Source organism: Pogona vitticeps, chromosome 4 (assembly GCF_051106095.1).
Source record: "Pogona vitticeps strain Pit_001003342236 chromosome 4, PviZW2.1, whole genome shotgun sequence".
Classification (NCBI taxonomy): domain Eukaryota; kingdom Metazoa; phylum Chordata; class Lepidosauria; order Squamata; family Agamidae; genus Pogona; species Pogona vitticeps.
Window position 1 is genome coordinate 224305969 of NC_135786.1, and position 14639 is coordinate 224320607.

General features: G+C 39.8%; 1 protein-coding gene across 6 annotated transcripts in view; it reads right to left on the reverse strand.

The window, feature by feature from the left end:
- SAMD12 (sterile alpha motif domain containing 12) overlaps nt 1-14639 on the reverse strand; it is a 292500-nt gene that overhangs the window by 199384 nt on the left and 78477 nt on the right. For 3 of the 6 annotated variants that reach the window (XM_078391611.1, XM_078391612.1, XM_072999275.2), the window contains exon 3: nt 10408-10537. In XM_078391611.1, coding sequence (XP_078247737.1) covers nt 10408-10537 — 130 coding nt within the window. The remainder of the gene's footprint in view (nt 1-10407; nt 10538-14639) is intronic. The other 3 variants (XM_078391613.1, XM_078391614.1, XM_072999276.2) reach the window with 1 other exon arrangement.

The following is a 14639-nucleotide window of genomic DNA, read 5'->3' on the forward strand; positions in this document are numbered from 1 at the left end:
TGCAGATGGTGACAGCAGCCACAAAATTAAAAGGCGCCTGCTTCTTGGGAGGAAAGCGATGACAAATCTTGACAGCATCTTAAAAAGCAGAGACAACACCTTGCCAATAAAAGTCTGAATATTCAAAGCTACGGTTTTCCCTGTAGTGATGTACGGAAGTGAGAGCTGGACCGTAAAGAGAGCTGACTGCCGAAGAATTGATGCTTTTGAATTGTGGTGTTGGAGAAGGCTCTTGAGAGTCCCCTGGACTGCAAGGAGAACAAACTTATCAATTCTAAAGGAAGCTGAGGCTCCAATACTTTGGCCATCTCATGAGAAGAGAAGACTCCCTGGAAAAGTCACTGATGTTGGGAAAGTGTGAAGGCAGGAGGAGAAGGGGACGACAGAAGTTGAGATGGTTGGACAGTGTCATCGAAGTGACCAACATGAATTTAACCCAACTCCGGGAGGCAGTGGAAGACAGGAGGGCCTGGCGTGCTCTGGTCCATGGGGTCACAAAGAGTCGGACACAACTAAACGACTAAACAACAACAAGCATTAAAGACCTATACTGGACCCAGGCAATTTGTGTGAGAATGCTTTCTGATTTATTAATCTCTCCACACACTGTGAGATCCATGAGGGGAGCATGGCTTCATATACTAACTATACATAAAATTAAAATTGCCGGGTGCGTGGAGATTTATGTGATTTGCTATGGCTAGTTGCAGCTAATTGACAACGTGTCTGTTTATGAACCCAACTGCACAACTGTCATGCTGTCTAGCACTCTGTCAATTAACTACAATTAGCCTCGGCAAATGAGACAAAATGTACACAAACACCAACAGGAATCCAGTCACTGACTTCACTGCCCCTGTCTAATACTCTTGAGTTCAACTAAAAAGGTGTTTTTCAACGGTAATCTGCTGCTGATCGAGACCGTTTTATGCTGTAATAAGATAGATGAAATACATGCATTGATTGAAGAGGTGCACTTTAATCCGAGAAAACGGACTCTTCAAGTGCCACAATACTTGGCTTTATATATCATGGCTTTTGTTACAAGTATACATTTTTCAAAATTTCATATATAGGGTTTGTACTTTTAAAAAAAAAACATGATATATGCCTCATGTTATTTTTTGGAAAGGCACCTGTGATGCCTTGCTATATTTAAATGTGTTGTGATGGTACTGTGTATTGTTTGAAATGTATTACTATGGTAAGTATATGATGGGAGTGGTAAGTAAAGATGCATGGAATGTTGGCAGGACTGGCTCTGCTTAAAGAGGGACACGAACCGCCAGATGGCCCAACAGTGTCAAAAGAATATTGTTTATTTTTCAGCTTTCAATTCATTCAGCACAATTCTTCATTCTGTCTATCAGCTTTCCTTGTCAAACAGTCTCAGATTCCCCCAAAGTGAATATTTCCCCTCGGTCTCCCCTCCAAGACGTTCCCCCTCCTTGTCTAGTTTCTCTTGCAGCCAATCAGAACTAGAGACGGGCACGAAGTGTGTCTGTCTGACCTTCAACCCAACAGTTGTTCTGCGGTTCTAATGCAGTTCTGAGCCCCACCTCCTCTGGGCAGGCACCCATTCAGAATTAGAACCGCATTCAGCATTAGAATGGGAAGGGTAAACCACTTCTGACTATCATCTCAGTATCCTCTGCCTGGAAAGGGTTGCCATAAAGCTAAATGGAACTGATGGCATTATTTTTATACAGTGGTGCCTCGCTTTACGATTGCCCCGTTTAACGACAAAACCTCATTACGATGAACTTTTTGCGATCGCTTTTGCAATCACAAAACGATGTTCCCTATGGGGGAATTTCGGTTTGCGATGATCAGTTCCCTGCTTCGGGAACTGATTCCTCGCAAAACGATGATTTTTCAACAGCTGATCAGCGGTTTCAAAATGGCTGCCGGGTAAACAAAATGGCCCCCCGCTGTTTTCTGGGACGGATTCCTCACTGCACAGGCAGCGAAAATAGCCGCCCTATGGAGGATCTTCGCTGGACAGTGAGTTTACAGCCCTTTGGAATGCATTAAACGGGTTTTTATGCGTTTCAATTGGTTTTTTTCTTTTCACATTACGACGTTTTCGTTCTACAGCGATTTCGCTGGAACGAATTAACGTCGTAATGCGAGGCACCACTGTATATAGAACAACTTTCTATCTCTGATACATTTTTTCCTTGCTACACTTCAACAGTATTTTGAAATGCTTGTCAACAACTTTTTCAAAATAAAGAGATACTAGCATAACAAAACAAAAGAGTGTGTTTTTCTTATAATCTTTCTTTTCATATACATTTGATTTTTAAAAAACCTGTCAGAGGTTGTTGAGGCATGCAACTGTAAATTACCTAGTTGGTTACAAGGGCCTACTACACAAGATGTTAATTGCAGGAATGCAATTAACATGCTTGTTTTGCAGTGTAAATAGAAGGGATGGGAGAGGCTGAGTGGCCTCCAGTTGTGGAAAGAATTTTAACTCTTTCCTTGCTAGAACGGTTTAGACCAGCAATTATGTAGTCAGCAATTAAACATAAATTACAAGCTAAATAGGAAAGAGGGAGAGACCTAATTCTAGTGCACAGAAGCATAACAGGAAACATTAATAATACCAGTATTTTGGAATACAATTAATTTGCAAGATCTGAACAGGGCTGTTAATGACAGACTCTTTTTGAGGCCACTGTTTGTCTGGGTTACTGTAAGTTGGAAGCAACTTACTAGCACAAAACAACAAAATGGGGAGGGGGTGACACATTTTGATAGATTTGGGGATTAAAAAATAGGATCTGCTGTATCAAATTACAGGCTACTGTTTCCGAATCACTGAGATTTATCTCCAAAAGCTAGATCCGTGAAAGGAGTGTCCCAAACATAACATGCAAAAACTGGAGTCAGCATTGTAACTTGTGTGCAAGCTCCCCCTTGAGGAACTAGAAAATACTACTCCTCTTGAGAGCATCTCTATGGGAAATCTACTGATAGAAAAGTGCAGTCTTTGTTTACTCACGCACATGCCCAAGCACAGTACGCATCCTTCAGTCTCGAGAGACTAACGTGCTCTTAATAGACGTCTTGGAACAGCATCTAGTGTGGCTGAGAAGGCCAATTTGAGAGTGACAATCCCTTCCACACTGAAGACAAATACAATCTGTCCCCTGACCAGCTCCCTAATTTGGCTAGTTTCGGGACTGCCTTTTTGCCTCGGCCTGCTGGACAAGGGTCTCTTCAAATTGGGAGAGGCCATGATGCACTGCCTGCCTCCAGGCTATCAGGGTTTCTCATCTGTTGAGGTCCATTCCTAGGCTCTCCAGATCCCGCTTGCAGATATCCTTGTATCGCAGCTGTGGTCTCCCTCTGGGGCGCAATCCCTGCACTAATTCTCCATACAGGAGATCTTTTAGAATCCGACCATCAGCCATTCTCATGATATGCCCAAGCCAACGTACACATCACTGTTTCAGTGCTAAAAATTCCAGCTCGTTCTAGGACTACTCTAGATATGCCCAAGCATACCTTAATAAGAAATGGGCTACTTCGGATAGAGAAATATATCACTCAACAGTGTGAAACCTGAATGTATGATACACCAAACTGAAAAGCATAGCTCTTGAAGCAATAGATGTTACTGAAATATTTGAGTGACAATAACTTATTTATACAGGAGCTAACTGAACCCAGACTCCCACATGTCTACAGTATATGCACATGCTTATGTGAAGTCTGCAACTGATGCAAATATGCTGGCACCTACAAATGCCTGAGGAATCTGATCTCTAAAAGTTCCCAAAGGATCTGATCCACACCTCTTGGACTAATCAGAGCTTTGATTTCAAACATGGCTGTGCATCACAGTTTTCATTTCTGCAAGTATTATGATATAATAATTGGCACTTCAAGCATAGCAGAAAGTGCACTTAAGCATGTAGTCAATCACCATCACCATCACCATCATTCCAGTAGAGCTGGAAGGGACACTATGGGTTAGAGATAGAATATTTGTATTTGTCTCCAGGTGGAGAAGAATATGAATATTGCACCACAGGATCCGGCCCCCAGAACTAGTCAGTATACTTACTGCTCATGGCACAATGCATGCGGCCTTTGTTGTTTGCACCACACCAAACAAGAAGTAGTCCAGCAGGTCCTTCCCTGCCCCCCTGTGCTTCTGATCACTCCAGCGACAAGGCAGGATGATGAGTCCCTCTGCTCAGCTGCTGAGCAGTCAAGCAGCACAGGAAGGAGAAACGCCGCCAGTCAAATTACTTCCACAATTGGCCTGGTGCGAACAACGACAGCTGCGCCCACCATGAGCGGTAAGTGGACCGGCCAGTTCTGGAGGATGGGTCCAAAGGGCCTGGCCAACTGTGGTGGCAACATTTGTATTTGTCTCTCCCAGGAGATGAATATGAATACCCCATCTCTACTATGGGTCATAAGAACATAAGAAGAGCCCTTCTGGATCAGGCCAAGGGCCCATCTAGTCCCGCTTCCTGTATCTCACAGTGGCCCCACCAGATGCCTCTGGAGGCACACAACACAACTAGAGACCTGTCTAGCCCCATCGTTGAGGTACAGTAAGGAACTGAACTCACAACCTCTGGCTCCACAGCCAGATTATTTAAACATATATTCCGTGACCTTTCTAATCATCATTACATGTATTAAAAATAGTAAATATCACACTGTATTTCTTTTAGCTTATTTTCCAGCTCCATGGAATTGTTAATGTATTTCAGGATATAAGAATGACCCTTGTCCACAGGACTGTTTGTGGGTACAGAAGCAAGAGAATGCTTTAATATTGAAAAGCCCAGTGTGTTCACCTGACCAAAACATTTGTTTCTAGTAGCTGAGAGCCCTCCTGTTATGCAAAAAGTCCAACCAACACATTTTTTGTCTGTTAAAAATACTATTGCTATTTTATTTTTCATATTTAAACCTTGTTTAAGCTCCTGACCCCAGAGTATGGAAATCAGCATAAACCCTGAGGGAAAACAAAGGTTTATTTAGTTGCAAGAAAACCTAGTGTTAATGATTTCTTAAAATAAATGTTCTATCCTGGCAAAAACAAAAACAAAAAAAAAATGCCGAGGGGAAATGTTTTCCAGTGACAGGCCATTCTTAGCTAGAGCATGCGTTCTGATGATTATTGAAAACATTTTTTTCTTAAGCGGTACATCCTCTGCTAGCTTTTTTATCTGCTTCCACAGTGAAGAGCATAATACAGAAGTAACAGCCAGGAGAGGAGAACTGTATCCCTCTTTCTAAAGAATGGTGTCAATGTTTTTTGGTCTTTGGTTTGTAAACCGTCTGGTAGTTCTTAGCGGGTAAAACTTGGTCCAACCAGGTTTCGCATTTGCATGTGGCCACCCCAGAGAGGCCTAGAAAACTACCTCACTGTCGTTTTCAACAAAATGGGTGGCAGAAATGATGAGGACCACCAGCGCAGTCAAAACTTGAAAAGCTACTTTGAAACTGTATCTCCCAGAATCTCCAAGGTCACATTAGCTGGGGGGATTCTTAGAGTTATACTCTCAATGAATATCTTTTCCAAGCTCTGAGCAGCCGTAAAAAGTCACAAATACAGTGAGGAGGAGGAGAATGGTGCCATAGAAAGAGAAAAAGACATGCTATAGTACAGGGTCACCCTGTATCATATGCAAGTCCTTTCTCTGTCAACTTGGAATTTGTAGGTTTTTCGGGCTGTTTGACCGTGTTCTGGAGGTTTTTCTTCCTAATGTTTCACCGGTCGCAACCTACAACAACCGTCGGATGTAGCCATGAAAGCCTTTGGGAATACATTGTTCTTGGAACAACTTCTCTTAAATCAATCAAAGTGCCTTCAACTTGAGGACTGGCTACACTGTCCTGTGGACTTTGTACCACCCTCTATGGCTTGACAAGTGCCTAACTCGACTGATCGCTACAACCAGCCATTCAATGTTGCCTCTGACCCAAGAAGCTTTGTACACAGCAAAATATGCTGGTAGGCCTTTATTTAAATGCATTGCACCATATTTATTTGAGGACGCCTGCTGGGAAGTTCTTTTTTTATTGGTTAATTAGCATAATTAAAAACTTTGATATTAAATTCTTACCTGATGGAAAGGATTTAAACTTTCTCATTAGCTAAAGGTTAAGAATCTGTTTTATAATCTACTGAAATTATTTATTAAAACCCAGGCACAGATACAAAGATTCAATGTATTGTTATATTCATCACAAAAAGCTATCAGAACGTATATTCACCAGAATTCAGAAAAGAGACCAACATTACCATTTGGGCCATGCTGGGTGTTGTACATATTGACTGCTACAGGGCTAGCAAAAAACAAAGGTGTTTCAAAAAGCAAAGCACCATGACTTTGTTGCCCCCTCTTACTTCCTACGGCTGTTTTTAAACAACCTGCAGAAAAAGAGTGTGTTATGGTATGGTATCTGAGACACTATAAGGGTATGTAATTAGCAAAAAAAAAGAAAGAAAAAAAAGAAAAAAAAGAGTATACTCTTGCTTCTGTACCCACAAACAGTCCTGTGGTCCCAGGGCATTATTATACCTTGCAATACATCAACACTCCCATGGAATCCCCATTCCAATAATTAGAAATTATACTCAGAAAGGTCCTTTGAGTTTGTAGACGTGCATGGAGTGTGTACAGTACATGGGGCTTCTGAGAACCCAGCCATTTGGCTTCCACTGCCATTGTGGACAAAATACTTTATATTTACACCTTTATGTTTTCCAATCAACCAACTAAAAATAATCAATTATCTTTCTTTATATCCTGAAATAAAAATGACAAGAGTACAGAATGTCATTTATAATGACATCACAAATCAAGGGTTTTGGAAGTGTGTTACTGGGTCTTTTGTCTGTTTCCTTTCACACCTACATGCAAACTTGCACTTAAAAGACACAAAATACCAAGGGACATTCAGCAGAGGAGAAGCACACAAAGACACTTCTAAAACAATCAGAAAGATGCAATTTTTAAAATTTATTACATCACAAATATTTACAGAAAGAAACTGGTTGGTTAATATGAATGAATGAGCTTTATTAAAGTCATCGACCAGCAGATACAGTGGTGCCTCGCTTAACGATTACCTCGTTAAACGACGAATCCGCTTTACGATGGGTTTTTTGCGATCGCTATTGCGATAGCAAAACAATGTTCCTATGGGGGAAAACCGCTTTATGACGATTGGTTCCCTGCTTCGGGAACCGATTCTTCCCATTACAATGATCAAAAAACAGCTGATTGTCGGGTTCCAAAATGGCTCCCCGCTGTGCAAAATGGCTCCCCACTGTGTTAAGGACGGATTCCTCGCTATACAGGCACCAGAAAATGGTCGCCCTATGGAGGATCTTCGCTGCACAATGAGGTATTTCACCCATTGGAACGCACTGAACTAGTTTTCAATGCATTTCAATGAGTTTTTTAATTTCGCTTGACGAGGATTTCGCTTAACAGCGATTTTAACGGAACAGATTATCCTCATCAAGCGAGGCACCACTGTATATCCAAATGTGACTATAACACAAAAATACATCGGTTAATATGCCAAGGGCAATCTTGTATTGGCATGTATTAGGCCTAATAATACCAACTGAGCTCTTATTTGAAAAGTAGGCCTGAGAGACAATCATGATGTGTGTGCATACTGTTTCCTTCCATAACCAAACACACATACCAAACCAAACTTGGAAAGCATATTACTCACCATCAACTCTTCTCCATCCATCCCATCACTTCCATTCCATCACCATCAGCACTATCCCTGAAATATGAGGTTCATAATTTGGGTGTCCTACTGGACCCAACACTGTCTATGGACACTCAGATAGCATCTGTGGTCTGGTCCTCCTATTTCCATCTCAGGTGGATTGCCCAGCTGTGTTTCTATCTTAACATCGGGTCCCTCACCATGTTGGTCAACACACTCATAATCTCAAGATTAGACTACTACAACACTCTCTACATAGGGCTGCCCATGAAACTGAATTGTCAGAGAAACTTCAAGAGGTCCAGAACACAGTGGTCAGATTATTGAATGGAGTGAATAAATACCCTGTTTCCCAGAAAATAAGACCTAGCCTGAAAACAAGCCCTAGTATGTTGATGAAAACAAACCTTGGGCCCAAGATAATAGGTTAAACAGAGTCCCTTATCAGGCATCTTCAAATCCTCCCTTCTAATAAGCAGAGTAAAGATGTGGAGGGTTTAGGAAAAACACCGAGAGAGTTTGATAAAAAATTATGACATAATATATTCAGACTTCATATATTATTTTTCAGGATAGATCAGACATACCTAAAATAAGACCTAACCTGAAAACAAGCCTTAGTATGATTTTTCAGGATGCTCGTAATATAAGCCCTACCCCCAAAATAAGCCCCACATAAGTGAAACCCCACCCTCCACCACTGTGCAGCAACCAGAAGAAGATGACATGACTGTATTTGAATAAATGTATATCATTGTACATGAAAACAATAAAACATCCTCTGAAAATAAGCCCTAATGCATTTTTGGAGCATATATTAATATAAGACCCGGTCTTATTTTCTGGGAAACATGGTATCATTGTATCGCTCCAATTTTGGCTGCCTTACACTGGTTACTTGTCTATTTCCATGTCAGCTTCATGGTGATGGTTTTAACCTATAAAGCCCTAAATGGTTTGCTACCTCTGTACCTGGCAGAACACCTACTTCCAACAGGATCTTCTCATCCTATAAGAACATCTCAAGCGGGCCAGCTGAGAATGCTAACTCCAAGAGAGGCATGGAAGGAGAAGACAAGAAACCGGGCCTTTTCAGCAGTGGTTCCTCGGCTGTGGAATGAACTCCCTCCTGTACTTCGCTTGGCCCTTCAATGGTGATTTTTAAAAAGTCACTAAAAACCCTGGTTATTTAGGCAGGCATTCCAAAACATTATTGCTACGGACTCAGATGAGCTTAGTTATCCCACTTGATCAAGCCCAACATTTTAAATGCTTTCAATGTTCTGAATATTTTATGCAAATGTATTTTTATATTTAGACGAAAGTGTTTATTTGTGCTTTATTATTTTTATTTTCTGTTCTGTTAAATTGTATTTTAAGCATGTTATTTATATATGTTGTAAACCACTCAGAGTGCATTTGGCCAGATGGGCAGTATAAAAAATGAAATAAACGATAATAATATCCCAAGATATCTGACAATCTGGACAAGTTGGAAAGAAACAGATAGGTTTCCTCTTAACCACTTCTGCCTACAACCATCTCTTACCTCTTTTAAAGCACACTCATTAGGTTGGATTGGCCAAGGACAATGGCATTTCTTTCTCCCTCCCTTCTTTCTTTACTGGTACCCAGAACACTGCATAGCTATGTACTAGGGCCAAAGTTTCCAGTGGAACATTGGAAATGTAGTGAAAACACAAAAAGATGCATGTCGGACCTGACCAAAGATCTAGCAGCCCAGCATTCTGTTCACCCAATGCTCAACAATTCCCTATGGGAAGACCACCACCAGAACACAAGCACAGCTCCATCATCGGCTGCCCAGCAACTGCTACGCATAGCCATACTGCTTCTGATGTGACTGCTGTGCAATGCCAGTAACCTTGGGAAAGCTACATTTCCTTAGGACCTGTTCCTCGAATCCCTGTGTAGTCTTCAGTGCTCCAGATCCCTAAGAACAGAGGGAAGGAAAGAAATCCTCTTTCCTTTTACTGCAACTAAAGAACTGCAATTGTCATTAGGCAATTCAATCAAATAACTGTGCATTAAAAGATGTGGCTCCAGGCAGGATAGACAGCGGTGGTTAGGAAGGGAGCAAATGAGAAATCTTCCTCCAGTTCATATTTTAAATCCATGCTAGAGGAAAACTCAGACTTCTAATCACCTTTTCTCTGTGGAGAGTATTACGCTCCCCTAAAACACATATCCAGCCTTGAGAAACACCAGGCTTCTCTGGCATCTTTATACAAAGCATGTGCACGCTCTTCCCCCTAGCTATTGCTCCTACTGGAAAACAATCCTTTGCATTTTCAAAGTTTCATTAGATCGGAATCTATTTGTTTGTTGCTTTTCTTTGTGCCCTGACCTTCAGCCTTAAGCCAGGCCCCTAAGGAAGGCATAGATCATTTTTTAAAAAGCCAATTAGAAGCACAGTCTTTAAGCACAGTAAAATTCCCTCTCTGTATATTTTCCACTAACCGTCTCTTCAAATAATGCAGTTGTACACTGTTTGTCCTCCCCTCTCGGCTTCACATGCTCAACAGAAGACACATAATTTCATATGCATTTGACTCAGCACATGTAAACACAAGTTCCTCAAAGACAGGAGTGAAAGTGAAATACATCCACACCCACAATTCTGAAGTGAAATATGTCTGATATTTCATACTTTACCAGTTATGTCATGCTGTTTGAATGACTCACTGTAGATTTGATACTGATTAGGGCAGTGTTTCTTCAACCATTTGCATACATCCTGCTGAGTCCACAGTGCTACTGGTTTGGTGAGTTTCACAATATTTGACTGGAAAGTGAAAACAAAGAAACAACATTTAAACTAAGGATACATAAACCCTGGCATTGCTTGTGCTCACAGAGAAGAACAAAAAGCTAGAACATTCCTCTCCTCAACAGTAATTGCTTTTCTGAGGGTTGGCTTACTTTGGAGGAAACAAGTCCAGGATTTCAATGTACTTAATAAGCTTTATAAAACGGGTGCATTTAATTCAGTGTAGCATTTTGCACTTGACTTTTTTCTAAAAGAGCTGTCAGTTGGAAGAATCAAAGAACCAGACAGACAAAATGTGTAAATGTGACAATAATATCTTTGGTAGGGATAGATTTGTATTGGACATCCACAGCTCACTGATATGGCCCGGCTTACCAACCTCATGCTTTTTACAGATTTTACAGCACATGTTAATGTGCTGAACAAAAAACAGCAAAGTTTAGGGAAAACAGCAGAAAGGAGGTTTTGTGACATCAGAACATTTGAGAGAAAACTTCAGGTTTTTGAGAGAGGCCTTGAAAGTGGGCAGCTGAAATATTTTCCAAATCTAAAAATGCATTTGGAAAATTCTACATTTACAGACAATCCTACAAGCCATCAGGAAATCTAAGGAATTTTCTAGCATTGTAGCAGCTACAAAGGAGAATTGTAGGAACAGATTTTTACAGTTCTGTAAGATGGAGACAACCCTGTGTTTTCTTACTTCTCCAGATAAAGCCAAATTTGAAGAATTTGATCATTCCTGCTTACAGTGCTTAGATTTTGGAAATCTGGAAATGGAGCGATTGGAAATTCAAGAAAATTGTACAGTATCTGGAAAAATTAATTCTATACCCTGCGTGCAACACTGGAGAAAATAGAGTGTGAAGGAATGACAAAGGACAGCACAGTTGGTAGTTCTGAAAATGAAATCCTTAAAATGTGGAATTCTCTGCCAAATAATTTTAAGTCAATGAAAGCATTTGGGATTGCTCTTCTTACTTTGTTTGGGTCATCTTATGCTTGTGAGCAGCTGTTTTCAGCTTTGAATCATATCAAATCTGACACCAGAAACAGACTGACAGACGACATGTGTGCTGCATGTGTTGCTCTCAAACTAACGGTGTATGAGCCAAGGTTTGACAAATTATCAGCATGCATACAACATCAAAAATCACATTAATTGTGCAAAAGCATGCCAAGTTGAGTATCCCTTATCAAAAAAATACATGCATATATTTATTTTTAAAGTCTGTATAAATTACCTGGCTTCAGAGTATGTATACAATGTATTACTTTAATATTTTTCCATTTACTAGAGTTAATGGTTATTTTTCAATAAAAAGTGTTTGTATCATTGAAAGTTATGTTTATTGTGTTTTAAGACAAAAGGTGTTGATTAGCTCCGGCAACTGTATGAGTTGTTTTTTTCTAAACTAAAACCTCATTATTCAGGTTTAATTGCTGTGCTGGCACTTCGAAAGAAATAATTTGGTTTTATGTTGCCATTTGGGCACTCCTGCTCAAAAAGTTTCGCGGTCACTGTTCTAGGTCAACAATGAATTGAAAGGGAAATTATGTGGGGTTGATCTGGGTATAATTTTTGGTATGAAATCAGCTTGGGCCGAAAAAAATTAAAAAGGAACTTAATTTACTTAAAGGTAATTTGGGGGTAATGATGATTAGTGCCAGTAATGGAAGGCAAATTAACCTGAAACAAAATATGGGTGGGATACTGATTAGGATAAATTAATAGAAGACCTCATGAGAAGTGACCTTGGTTATTCTGGGCACCTTTCTAATTTCAGGTTATTTGGTGACCTGAACAATTTATTTGGGACGATACAGTAATTAAGTGAGAAGCGAATGCATTCAAGGAGGATTGATTTGGATAGGAAACTAACTCACCTGCCTTCACACAGTTTGAATTCTGATGATTATTTCTGAAGTTGTATCTATACACACCAGTTAGCATGTGGACATGTTATACAACTGTTATACAATCTGGCGATTATTTCTGAAGTTGTATCTATATACACCTTGTTTTGGTGATGCAACTGGGTCAGGCATAAATGTTCACCCTTGTTCCAAGTCATACAGAGTTTTCAGAACAAAAATTTAGAACTGAACTCAAAAGTGAACCAGTAGCCAGTGGAGTTAAGAACTTTTAAGAAAATAAAAACATATGAAGAGCATATGCTTGTTCACACCAAAGACCGATGTGGTCCAGCATTCTGTTCATTGAGATGCCCAACTGTACTTCTTGAATGCCAGAGTATCCTCTGCCTCACATTTTCCAGAAAATGATATACAGAAATACATCCTTACACTGGAAATGATGCCTACCCATCCTAGCCACTGATGGAATGCCATGAAAGTTTTCCAAAGATTATCATAAGTTATTTAATAATATGTAAATCTGTCCAAACTGGCAGCCATTCATAAATCTTGTGACAATGAATTCCAGATTAACTCCGTGCTATATGAAGAACCACTTCCTTACATCTGTCCTGAATTTCCTACTACTTAGCGTCGGTGGATGTCCATGAGATATAGTACTATTTTAGAAGGAGAACATCTTCTCCATGTCTACTTCCCCACTCCATGCATATTTTTATATATCTCTACCTTGTCTCCCCTTATTTGCCTTTTTGAAGCTAATAATGATGGTGTGATGATCATGTAATAATAATAATAATAATAATAATAATAATAATAATAATAATAATAATAATAATAATAATAATAATAATAATAATAATAATAATAATAATAATAATAATAATAATAATGCGCTTCCATCAAGTCCATTCTGACTTATTTATTTATTTATTTATTTATTTATTTATTTATTTATTTATTTATTTATTTATTTATTTATTTATTTATTTATATGCTGCCCACTCTACCCAAAGGTCTCTGGGCAGCTTACAACAATTAAAATTCAATACAATAAAATATAAAATGATTAAAATATGATTAAAATACGATAATGAGGACCCCTTTCAAGGTTTTCTAGGTAGAGAATACTTAGAGGCGGTTTACCATTCCCCTCTTCTGGGGACATTCTGGACTGTACAGCTTGCCCAAGGCCACATAGGCTGTCTCTTCTCCCAGAAGGGCCAGCGGGAAATCAAACTTCCAACCTCTGACTCTGCAGCCAGACACCTTAACTCACTCAGCTGTTGTAGCATTTCTAGCAACTGTTCCTCTCTCTTTCTCCGCAATGCTCCTTAATCTGCTTCAACGTCTTCTTAGACCTGCTGTCTAGGCTCCATAACCCTAAAGGAATATGTGTAGGGTTCTTTGTGTGGGTCTGATTAAGAAGTAAAGAAACCAGCTTAAGGGTAAACCAAACTAATTAGGCCTTATTACAGGAACCGCGCCATGGATGGTTAGGTTGCTATGATTACTTGCTGTAAGCTAAGAAAACCGAATGCAATGTACTGTCGCACCATCTATTACTAACAACAGCCTCTTCACAGGGAAGTTGTCCCAGTCTCTTGATCATTTGGCACCTTTTCTAGCTCTGTTATAACCTTCTTCCTAAACTTTTAACATGTTTAGGAACTTTAATCAAATGTGGGGGTCAAAAAGAAGATACAGAACCCTGTTAAAGTGCTAACAATGTATTCATGAACACAACCCTGCCTAGCAGGGGTGTAATATTGTATCCTAGAGATTAAAGCCACAGACCAATGAGTTTTCTATTGTAATATAATTGCCACTGCGTGTACAGCATGTATATCGCACATTCTGTGGCTGAAGGAACAATCTTCTCATTTTTAAACAGAGCACAAGAATAGTACAGTCCAAGAAACCCAGTCTCTCACCATGCTATTTCAAGAAATCTTCTCTTTATAAAACTGAATCACATACTCTTATGAATAACATATGGTTAGAGTTACATTGTACAATAGGAAGTGGGCAGCAATGGAATATGTTATTGAGGTTTGCCATAGTTTATAGACTGAATGATACAAAAGCCAAGATTTGCAGTGCTTATAAGTCTCTCTCTCTCTCTCTCTCTCTCTCTCTCTCTCTCTCTCTGTGTGTGTGTGTCTGTGTGTGTGAAGAAATATCTGCAACATTAGCATGCATTTCTTGAATCCCCGGGGTTTAAGAAAGAGTTAATGTT